Raw genomic sequence first — 12,183 nt, forward strand, 5'->3', positions numbered from 1 at the left:
ATAGCGAACAGAGAAATATGTTTTCTAAGTAGATTCCCTGCCTCAGAGGAGATGAAAACGTTGGAGGTGAGGAATGGCAGGGGCCCAAGGAACAATGAGGGAATTGATGGGTAAATAGGGAGAGGAGGAGGGAAGCAGCTTTTCCAGGGGTTGCCAGGCCTCTCTGTGGCTTGGCTGGAGAGGCCTGCAGCTCATACATCAGCAGATGGGGAGCAGATGCGATCCAGTCTCCCACATGCCCCCATCCCAGCCTCTCTCCACTTGGCTCCACCTACACCCGGTGAAGGCAGAACAAGTGGCAAAACGTAACACTTAGCTTGTTATCAATCTCCTATACGCCACTCGTCCCCCACCCCCACCCCCACCCCCACCCCCAGCCAGACTACAGAATAATTCCAGGGGCTACCAACCAAAAAGCTCCTCTCACAGGACTCCATCCTCTCTGGACCCCCCTTTGAGGTCACTTGTCCCAGACACCTGGTCACCCACTTTAAGTTACTCAAACTCTCTATGTCCAACATCATTCTACCTCCACATCTGATTTCTCCATCTGGCTCTCTCTTCCTGGAAGGCCATGATCATTCCTATCTAGATTCCATCTATTCTCCAAAATTCTGCTCAGATGGCACGAGAGCCACAAGTCCTCCTTCCCTCATTTCTAAATGAAGTAGTACTTTCCCTGATCAGGGAACGGATCTTTTTCTACCTTGTCTCTTAATTATAATCCCTGCCTCTCCTGGACAGCAAGCAACCAGAACCACTGGCTTAGATATCATTGTGTCCTCCAGAGGCGTCCCACACAATGCCTCGAACGCATAAGACGTACTAAATGTGTGTTCAGGTGATCTGCTGATTGCGAGGTCATTTGTTATTTCTACTCCTTCAAACAAAAGAAAAAAAAAAACTACTATGGGTTCAGAATACTGAAAATGCCCTGAAACTTATCAGAAGTTTCTTTTGTGCATTCTACACCCACTTGCTGTTGCATGGGGGGGGAAAACAGATCCTTGTGAAGATACAGAGGATACAAAGAAGCAGGAAAAACGGATTCTGTGAAATTTGTTGGCACTCTCCCTATCAGTAGACAACAATACATTTCTGGGTTTAAAAAAAGACATTTCATAATATTGTACAGTATCATGTAACTTATCTGCAGTCCATACAAATGTGCATTCCTATTCTTAATACCAAGCGTTAGACTTAAAAAATCTAGGCTATGGGGCTGACTCCTGCATCCATGAGACTAGCTCTGAATAAGTTATCTTTTTCACATGGACAAAAGCTAGAATTAGCTTAAGGTTTTGCAAAACTATGAAGCCACCATGGCAAGAAGTCAATCTCTCTGCCTTATCAACAGATCCAACCAAGTGAAAAATTACGTTATTTATTTTTACCCAGGGTACTTGATAAAACAAGTATTTAAGTAAATTCATGTCTCTGAAACACACATTTTATAGTGCTTCATATGAGCTTTATATTGCTTTATATACGGGTATGTATATCCCAGGTCTTACACAAACATTTTACACCCACATTTACTCACATCTTAGAGTTCTGAGTCAGAATTCATAGCAGGTATCTCTAAAGTAAATACCAGATTATCTGAATCACTTCATGCTAGCCATCTTTTCCCATTCCAAACCCCTGACATCAAACCATTATATTAGTTTGTGGAACAATATGCTATATCTGGCAAGAAACACTGGTTATTATGGTGGGGCTAAAATGAATTTCATTTTCTTGACTTTGTGTCTCATACTGTCATTTTACTGTGATATAGAGATATCCCCGGTTACTTTGTGAGGAAAGAAAAAAATAATTTCTTATTCAATTGCAGAGGAGACTGCACAACTTAATCTGATCATTGTGTGGAGGAGAAAATATTTCCAATGACGACATCTTCCTATGTCAATTGATTTTATTACAGATTTCATCTCTGCGTGCTATATTAATACAGCTCTTTCTTCTTCTTTCAAGATTTTAATCTTAGTTCGTTGCTCTAACATTTTATTGGTTCAAAATACATGCTGTAAAATCCGTGGCCATCAAATTTTCCTGTGGGCTAAAAATAAGCCATTCCTGTCAGTTAGAATTAGCTGATAAAGAGTGTCAGAGCCTGTTCTGAATAAGTTTGATAACTTCCTGTTTATGCGGCACTGACCCTTGTCTAATAAAGCTTCCTTGCCCTAGAATAAGAGAAGATTCTGCTGCATTCTATTCCTTAATGGCCAATACTGATTACTTTTGAAAGCCTTTAATACATTTCCCATATTAGACATGAACAGATGTCAGGTATGTTGCCAAGGGAAATTTCTTTTATGCAATCTTGGCTTGTTGTACAATAATAGCCCTTTCTCAACATGGGAAAAAATTACAGACCCAACTAATTTCCCTGACAGGGGAGAGTTACATATGTTTTCCACTTGTAGTTTTTATGACAAGTTTACAATTTTGCCAAACCTGGAACTAATTGGGATCATTTCCAAAAGCGGCCCAATAAACCCCCAAAAGTGTGGAGCCATTTGAGAAGGCAGTCAGTGATGGTTTGCTTTTACATTTTCTCCATTTTGGTCAAAGAAGGGGTGGGGGAGTTAGATTGCAAAATTATTTCATTTAAGTTGCTTAAACACTTACTGTTTCATATCCTCCCAGTTTTTGAGCAGCTTGAAACATAGTCCAAAGGTTAACTGTTAGAGGGACAATAAGTATTTAGATAAGCATTGCATTAACATACTTCCAAGAAATGTCAATTAAAACATTTTGTTTTGTTTTGTTCTCAATGAGAAAGAGAAAAAAAAATGCAAAAACAAAACTAGTACCCCAGAGAGCTAAGTTCTTAGGAAACAATCTGCCAAAGGGCATTTGACAACAGGATATACTATTACCACTTAAAATATTTCTTAAGAAACAGTCACAAATACGGAAATGGTTCTACTTTGGGGATAAAGGATAACACAGCTTTAGTCATGTTGCCATCAGCAGACCCAGAGAAGCTAAGTTACAGCGTCCTTGGGAAAAGTGTGAGATTTCAAAATTAGGGTTGGTCTTGTTCAACCCTTAGAAAGAAGCCATTGATTAAAGGGTACTATATAATGCTTCCTTCAGATCCTTCAGATAAGAATTTACCATAATCAATAAATAACAGCCACTTTAATACACGATTACCTTTCTAATAGAAATGTCTGATGGCAGCGCTATATTAAGAACTCATACCGTATTTCACTAACACATGGTGCCTTTGTAACAAGTAGGAAAACACATATTTTACCCTTGAAGTAGTAGTGATAAAACAGATCAAAGGGAAGGAAGATACTCATTCAGTAAGAATTGAGTCCTGAGTCCACTTAGTCTCCTCCTCACTTGCCTGTGTGATATTTCGAATATATACCTTTTTCGCACAGATTTCTCTTTGTGGGGCTTGCATACATTTATGCTGTTAAACAACTCTGCCAAATTGCTAGCGATCCTGCTCATTTGTCCCAAATACTATGGAATGGGACTGCTATGGCTTTGACTCTTTTACAAGAGGGGAAAGTTGAATTTCAAGTAATTCCTTGGTAAGGGAAATGAAGAATAAAATTAAAATTAAAAGAAAAAAAAGGCTCTTTGACACAACATGTTGGAAAAGCCTCATTGAACCTTGCACTATTTCAAAGCTATCAAGAGCCCTGCCTCGGCCTTGATTTAATCTGAACCAATGCATAATGCAACAAAGCTGTTCATAGTACATTAATTTTACTTCTATTTCAAGCAACCAGTTTTCAGACAAACATTGTAATCATTCGTAGTTATATAAGTTTATAATGGCTGTGAGGGTTCTCTTGCAATCAGTGCCAATTGCTATTAGGTATGTAAATTGTTATGTAAAACATACAGGTTTGACATTCTTCATCAAAATGACACATGGTTTTAATCTAGGAAGATACGTTTGGAGAAAATACTATTTCAAGCCAGGGGCTCATTGCTTTGTGTGCTACAAAATCCAGACAGAGGCAAAATATATATTCGGTTGTGAAATCAGGGCTGGATCTGGGTTTCTTCTCTTTTTCTATGGAATTCTGCTCAGCTGTGAGTTTCCTTTTCTACTTAAAAATGTATTATGATGCTTAAGTGTCTACATCAAAGTAATCCAAAATTGGGCTTTCGGTTCCCATCTGTGTATTTCGGGCTTCCTGTGAAGTCAGGTTTTTGTTATCTCTTCACAAATTTGGGGCTTAGGAAATACGTTTTTGCTTTCTGGTTGTTTTGTCCACCTTTAAATGTCTTCCTCTTGAAAGCTGCCTTTTTTGCAGGCAACATCTGTGTCTGATAAAGCTACGTCATATTATTATCTCAGAAGAAAGGCGTTACAGACACTCAAGATTGACAAAACAGAAAATGAGAAACTTTCAACATGTCTATTTCCAGTCATAATCAGTGGATTCAAGCCTATAAATATCTCACTGCAACTGCCCCAGTAGGGAACAATGTAGCGGGAAGGGGCAGGGAGAAAAATCTGTGGCCTGGATGATTTGTAGATATAGTATAAACAGAGAGAGCATCATCCCCACATTAGGATTTCAACATAACCCTGAGTCAATTTTTTTTCCCAATTTAAAGAATCTGAGCAGTTTTGATATTTCAGAAATGAAAACAAGCATACTTACTCTGTTTAAAACCTAAATAGGGTATTCGTTCTATTGGCGTCTTCCTTTCTTTCATGTATTTATAGAGTGCCACCAGGAAGGCCTGCTCATCTGCCCTGCACTCTTCACCAATGGCAACCTTTGGTTTCTCTTCATTTGAGACCTTTTTACAGTTATTATGGTTATTCTTCGGCTTGGACAAGGCTGACCTGGCCTCACATTTCACCTGGAAGTGGGGGAAAAATATGCCACATCAAATCAAGTACAGCCTCGGAACGCTTACAGACACAGCCAGTGACAGCCTGCACAGTGTGGGAAGGGTGAACCAGTAAATAACCTTGCCCTGAAGTAGCTTTTTAGCGGCAACACTGAATACCATTGGGTGGTAATTTTTCTGTGAAGGGCCGGGTAGTAAATATCGCAGGATTTAGGGCCAGATAATCTCTGTTGCAGACACTCAACTAGCATAGAAGCAGTCACAGACATGTAATGGAATGGGTATGGCTGTGTTCCAATAAAACTTTATTTATAGAAACAGGTGGTGAGGGGGCCATGGTTTGCCAAATTTTCCAGCCTCTGTTAGAGTCCTTACAAGCATGTTGATGTGAAACCAGAAACAGTGTTCGGATCTGGTGGTACCATTCCGTTGCTTTTTTGTCCACATTCATTTTCCCAAGGGCCACCATCTGTTAAGGTCATTGAATGAAACCCTGTCTTCTTAATGAAGAGTCCCATACTTTGCACTTTGTATCAACATGAAAGAAAGTTTATTTCTTCATAGTAAACTTAGCTTGTTGCTACTATTTCCAGCAACCTGAAAAAAACACACGTCAATGCCAGAGGATGTTGGCCTCAGGAATCTGTCACGCAAGATCTGTCACGTGACGGTGATGCCCAGATACACCCTCAGAAGGAAACAAAAGATTCCACTCCTTAACGAGGGCTCCTGGCTCTTCAGTCAGCTCTGAGAACGTAATAGGAGATATAAACTTGCCACAAAGCAAAGAGTAGAGGTCAGCTAAAAACCCATGGAGACTAAAGTGGAAAGCACCATAATTAAAAAACTAATGGCGGCCACTGTGCCAGATGTCATTCCTTCCACACTCTAGGCGAATGTGGGACTCGAAAAACTGAGTGGCTAACCCAATGTTCCCTCCTCACTGCCATGTTCTACAAGAGGCCTTTGATGGTTGTTAAATATAACGCCAAGTTGCTGAGCTATTTTAATTGTAAAAGGGGGAAGTACAAAGGGTCAGACTTTTGAGTTCAAGTGCGCCCATGGGGAATGTGTACATTCCGATATTCTTTACATCTCCGTATCTAACATCGGAGAGAAGAGGGCAAGCGCTGGGGAAATGTTATGAATAAAAATGTCCCACATATTCGACATTGTTTTCCATTTCAGATTTTGACCGCTCTTTCTCTTTCCCTTCGGCGTCTCCTTCCCAGGCCTTAAGAATATAAAAGGCTATGCTTATTTATAAAAGGGAACTGTATCCTCCTGCAAGGGCTTTCTTTAACCTCTTTTCTCAAGTGAACATGCGAGGTTAATATCTTTAGACTGGTTCTGGAAAAAATAAAACTTCCTGTACAACTCATTCAACCGGAGCCTCTAGACTCTAGATAAGATTTTAATTTTTAAGGGGGTATTAGAAATGGTACTAAAACACTTTTCCATGTAGAATTTTTACTGACGATATTTTCAAACTTTGGTACTTTGTCTCATTATGTTAAGGTGAACATCCTGTGAAACTTTGTGTCGTCATCATTTCTCACTGCCAAATTTTAGACTGAGCCTCAAGTTCTGATGAAATCTCTAATTGAATGGCTTTTTTGAAATCATAAAATCATTCCAGTTTTAATCTGTATTGCCCCTGGCCTTCTGTGAGTGCTTACGATGTAGCCAGGCTCCGTTCTCAGCACTTTTTAAGGTATTATCTCATCTTCTGTCCACAAGCTAGTGAGGCCTGTGATTATCCTTGTGTTAGAGATGAGGACACTGAGGCACACAGGGGATGGGTGACAGCAATAGGATCATGTCCAAGTTAGTAAGTGATGAGCTTGGGATCTGAACCCAGGTGGTCTCACTCTTGGGCTTCTGGGATTAAACACTATAATTTACTGATACTCATTAAAAAAAATGGAATCGATAGTCAAAACACACTTCCAATTAAAAGCGTATCTTATTACTAGGCAGTAAAAACCTACAGCTTAGAAACGTGATCTATCAAGTGAAGAATATAAGATAAAGCTAGGTGGTTTCCACAGTATAAAAGGGCTCCATTCCTTCTATTGTATATTGAGCAAAGGGAAGGAAACCAGTATCAATTGAGCTCCTACAATGAGCTGGATACAGTGCTGAGGGCTTCACATCGTCTACCAAATGTTCCTAACAACCATCAAAGGGCGGCCTCTAGCTCCATTTTACAGTTGAGGAAAATGAAGCTCGGCGAGGTTATGTATTTTGTTAGCTGGCTCATGGCGGCAAAAGAACTCTGGGTTTAGACTCTCAGGTCGGCTTCACTCCAAACCCCGGTTTTGCACAAACAGGAGTAGATCTAAGATTTGCATCTAGAACAGGCCGAGTCTTAAATCTGCAGCGATAATGGGCCAATTATTTATATTATGAGGTCAGAAGTGGTGCTTCTGACCTCATAGGTTAGGCAGTCCAGGTGGCCGCCTAACCTCCTGCCTCAAACTGCAGAATCACCCAGAAACAGAAAGAAAGCATGGACGAGGTATACAAACCAGGCCCAAAGTCATTCAGACTCCCTGCTTTGTAGAGAAGGCTCCTGCTAAAGCCAGGCTGCCACCTACTGAACTCTGTCCTGAACCTCCGTGGGTGAGCCAGCAGATTTCTCCTCGCAGGGGTGGGAGGTGGGGGTTCACAGGTGCTTTGTAAGAAGTCAGCAGTGGTTTCCTTTCTCAGGCTGCCCTTTAGGCTATTACTCTGTTTCTGGGTAGGACCTGGCTAAGTTCCTTTCTACCTATTTGCACATTTACCCCAAACAGTCTCATTTTAACTTAACATTTTAATCTACTGCAATTTTAAACAGGAGCTGGTCTTCATGCTGACCTTGAGAAAGTCCAATCTTTTGATGGTGACAGTTAATTACTAGATCTGTTTTTCCCAACCTGAACACCTTATTCTTGTTGAGTTCACTAAGAGCTCTGGGGTTTCTAAAGTGATTGAGGAAGTGCTAATTAAAGAATCCGCATTTAATGTTTTCAATGAACCACCACCTATTTGATATTAACCACATCCTTTCACTGGACTGAGTTATAACTAATCCAATCTTCAACTGGGGCAGCAAGATGTGATGAGCCAGCAAGAAATATGAAGCTACAGTCTAATCTTGAATTGGTCACTAACTTGCTAGGAGACCCTCAGTTTCTTCCCAGGGAAGTAGGAAGGATTAATCCCTGGGGATGCTTCCTGAGGACCAAACTGGATGAAAGATAGTGAAAGCATCACATTTGTGAAATATCAAAGGGAACCTTTACGATTTAAGCGAAAGAACATGGCACACCGTGATTTCCCCCTTTTTTTTTTTTTGTTCCTTTTAGAATATAAGCCACCTGTAACATACTTCTGGCCTTTTGAAAGTGCTTACAGAGTGTGAAACGTCATTTGCCTTCCATCAGTGGAGGCCTCCCATTAGATGCCTGGACTGAGAAGACTTTTCTTGTATAGATCACCACATGAATGGGCTTGAGCCCATATCTGCTGCCAAAAGAGGATCCCAGGGAAATAGCAGGATTTGGTTGGACATTTTGAAGACATCTTCAGAGAACTGGTAGCCTCTTTCCCCGTGTGACTTTTGCGGTTTTTGGAAAGCCATGAAATTCTCTGTCCCTTGAAAAAAAGAGTCTTGCAAAGCTGGTTTTTACATCCCCATTGAGAGACCGGCAAATTGCTCGCACTGTTCTTCCAGCCATGCAGATGACCACAAATCCAGGAGGTTCTCACTCTAGAGAGTTTTGTTGTGTGCAGGAAGCTGGTATGTATCCATAATCAGAAATAGTCTGTTTGAGGCACTTTTGTAAAACACAGTCACACAGGTATTGGTCATAAAGCCAAACTGTCACCTGAAATATTGCCTCCAGTTTAGAAGCGATCAGATGGTCACAGGCTTGTAATCTCTATTACAGTGTTCCATGAGAAAAGACCCCTTTAAGACATAAATGCCGTTCTAGTGATCGTCCTGGGTCCCAGAGGTGGCTTGTTCATCCTGTAGAGACTTTACATTTATCTGTTGGTGTCAATGTACAAGCCCGCCATATTTCATACCTACGAGTCTGTTTCTTTTAGTTGAAGTGGTCTTACCAGACCCATTGAAAGCAATCAAAGCAGAACTGTAATCCAAGACCCTGAGAAGAGCGGGGGATTTAGACCAGTGCCCAGGAGCTGACAGTGGCAGATGCCTCATCCACTCACCACTGAAACCAACACTGGATGGATGATCCACCTCCTTGTATAGATTCTTAACGGCAGCATTGGTGGAGGGGGGGAGGGTGGAAAGGGTCACTCAGAAAACCCAGGTTTGACTATGATTCCTCCTAAGAAATCAGTGAAAATGAAATACAGAACAGGCCTCTGTCCTGTCCAGTCTTAAGGGTCTAAGTCAGAGCATTGAGTGGCCTTCCATGGTGAGAAATATTGGAGGTACAGTTCTTTCAGGTCAATTTGTATGAGTTTTGTAAAATTCCCAGAGGCATACTTTGTTAGTAACTCCAAATGACATGAGAAGAAGCTTCATCCTGCTGGGCTCAGGTACAGAACATACTGGGGTAAACACATGATGTCACCTTGGAGGTATGGGGCAGGGTGCCAGCATAAGACACCAGCAGTGGGAGCTCAGCTGAACATTAAGATCCTAAAACCTTCTCACACTCCACTCTACAGTATCTTGCAAACCACATCGCAGGGAATAAACTGTTCCTACTGACATTCTTCAAGACCATGGAAGCTGATAGGTAGTCCTAGGGCCGAGATGTCCAAATTACCAGAAAATGTCATTCTTGGTACCCATGTGTACTCATTTGCACAAGGCTAAACGAGCAAGACACAAATAACTTTGGGGAAAGGCAGATCTGTGTTTAGCTAGAAAATGCACATTTCTACTGGTTGATCTCTTTTTAACCCTTTGCATTCTTGGAAGCATGAAGAAATCCTACCCAGAAAGTCCTCAGAACTTCCTGAAAATACAATCATCTGCTGAAAATAAGATTTATAAAATGTGAAGGACTGGCTTCATGAACACAGGGAAGAGGAGTGGCCTACATGGCAGATAAACAGTAGATTGCCAACACAGAACTAAATTCATATTTTTCTACATCAGAATCTCCCAAATTCACCACTAGTTAAAATGCTCTCGTTTTCATAAATTTAATCCTTAGATCTGGAAACATAGTATCAGTTGGCATGTGATCTTCAAATTTAGGTCCTAAAGGGCTTATTGTTGTCTTTGGCACAGAATCAACACCTAAGCACAAACACCCAGTAAACAGAACCATGCAAATCTGACCAACCCCACAAAAGTCAAAAAGATAAGTCTAAATATACGAAGTGACACCTCACCCTTCATGGTGCTAAATACCTCAGGCATGTACTTTCGAGACTCCAAGGAATGCTTGGGCAAAATGGGCCTGCGCCCTGAAAAACCATTTAGAGTTTGGATTTTCATTCAGTGTTAGTAGAGATTTTTAAAAAGATACAGATGCATATATGGGTACATGTATACATGTAACTCTTTTTCCATACAGGTAAATATCTTCAGTTTTAATCTAAGGTAAACTAGAGGTGACTTTGAAAAAAAAAATATATATATAACTAAAAAACTCAATTCTAGCCATTTCTAATTTCATCCTCTGTTAATCTCTGCAACGTATTTAGATGAACACGTTCAGAAAGAGGATGGTTCAGCTTGGTCTATTTTTGATACAAGCAGAGTAAACTATGTCATTGTGTCACCTACTATGAAATCTCAGCTTCAATGACGTGGGCGCTTAATCATCTGTCCTTTCCCCCAACAGGCCTGACTGGGAGGTGGGAAGTCTTTCTGTTGACTAATCAAAATGCCTACACTCCCCCCTCCCCCAACCACCCAGGGGAGGGGAGGTGGCGGGAACAGTCACAGAGGGCTGTGAATACCAAAGTCAGACTCTGAATTGAAAACTGCCACCAAGACACAAGAGCAGAGAGAGAAAGAGAAAAAAGGGAAAACAGAACGATGCAGCCAAACGGATAGCAGGGACCAAAGGACCGTACCTTGGCAACAGCTTTGCCATCGGAGTTGTTGTTGGAATCTTTAACACCACTGAATGAATCTCTTCTCTGTGGGCATGGTTTCTTTTTGCGTGGTCTGCCTTTAAGATTTGGCGCTGAAAACAAATGAAGAACAATTGATGTACATTTTCATTTGCATGGGTTTCCTTATTAAAGACCAGGAACGTTGACAGCGCGGTGCCCTCCTGCCCTCCACACTGTTCAGAGAGGCGTACCCACGTGGGGCAGCCAGCCCTCACGGTCCGCGCCTGTCCCCGAAGGGCTGTGTCTTAGCGGGCTGTACGGTTCTGTACACGCTTCCCAAAGCCAATCTATTACACGTTAACGTGTCTAATTAGTATAAATAAACTGAAGCTCTCGGCTCTCAAGGACAGTAAGAAGGAAAATGCACGTCCCTGTTGTTAGAAAAGAAACATGCTGAGCTGAAGGACAACCCTGGGCCAGGCTCGGAGATTAATTCTTTGTTTTTGTTTTGTATCTCGTTTTCAGAAACCTTGGTGATCTGCAAGCCCCCTGTGGTATCACAGTAATGGAGCGTTCGCAACCTCCCTCCTCAAAACTGGAGACATGAGCATTTTCTTAGATTATGAGAGATAAGTGGATAAATAAGTGGATAAGTGGATCGGATAATAAGTGGATCGGATACAAATAAGTAGAGAGAGAGCTACATGAAGAGCGTTCATGGTAACAATCAGAAAGGTGTTCTTACGTGTATTGACTAACAGTATTGCGCCCAGCATGTTCCGAATCCCACAAATCGGGCAGATACCTTCAGATCAGCACGCTCCCCTTTCCTTTTCAATATAGAGTTTACGAAGATCTTGAGGGTCATTTAAAATAACTTGCAAAGATCACACTGGGGTTAGCCTGATTCTGTGGAGATTATACTTTCTTAAAGCCACAGACAAGACGCAGCTCAAAGCTCTGCTTCATCCTTCATGTCGAGCTTGAATCCCCTTTAAGATCCATACAGAAAGCAGCAAGAAGGGGGCTGCAGCTGTTTACCTCGGCTCCGACTGTCCTGTCCGGCATCGGCTTTCACACTGAGCCTCATCAGTCACCCAAGCCAAGCCGAGCAAAACTAAAACAAACCACTAACCGAGCAGCCCTTGAACAATTCCAAACGAGTGAATTATCCCCGGAGCAGTTTTTTCCAGCCCTTCCGACGTACCCACACTTTCCTTGATTGCTTTAAGTCAAGATTATGCCAGCGCCAATTCTGAACAACTCGGAGCGCTTTGAATTGTCGCTAGCCTGCCTTACATCGCC

At 41.6% G+C, this 12,183-nt stretch overlaps 1 protein-coding gene across 3 annotated transcripts in view; it reads right to left on the reverse strand.

Annotated features, from left to right (window-relative positions):
* The window catches only part of ARID5B (AT-rich interaction domain 5B), a 178,363-nt gene that overhangs the window by 33,455 nt on the left and 132,725 nt on the right, over positions 1-12,183 (reverse strand). For all 3 annotated transcript variants that reach the window (XM_041750373.1, XM_041750374.1, XM_041750375.1), the window contains 3 exons: positions 10,897-11,009; positions 4,647-4,851; positions 2,635-2,687 (listed from right to left, as the gene is read on the reverse strand). In XM_041750373.1, the coding sequence (XP_041606307.1) occupies positions 2,635-2,687; positions 4,647-4,851; positions 10,897-11,009 (371 nt within the window). The remainder of the gene's footprint in view (positions 1-2,634; positions 2,688-4,646; positions 4,852-10,896; positions 11,010-12,183) is intronic.

The sequence above is a fragment of the Vulpes lagopus genome, chromosome 3 (genome assembly GCF_018345385.1).
Source record: "Vulpes lagopus strain Blue_001 chromosome 3, ASM1834538v1, whole genome shotgun sequence".
Classification (NCBI taxonomy): Eukaryota; Metazoa; Chordata; class Mammalia; order Carnivora; family Canidae; genus Vulpes; species Vulpes lagopus.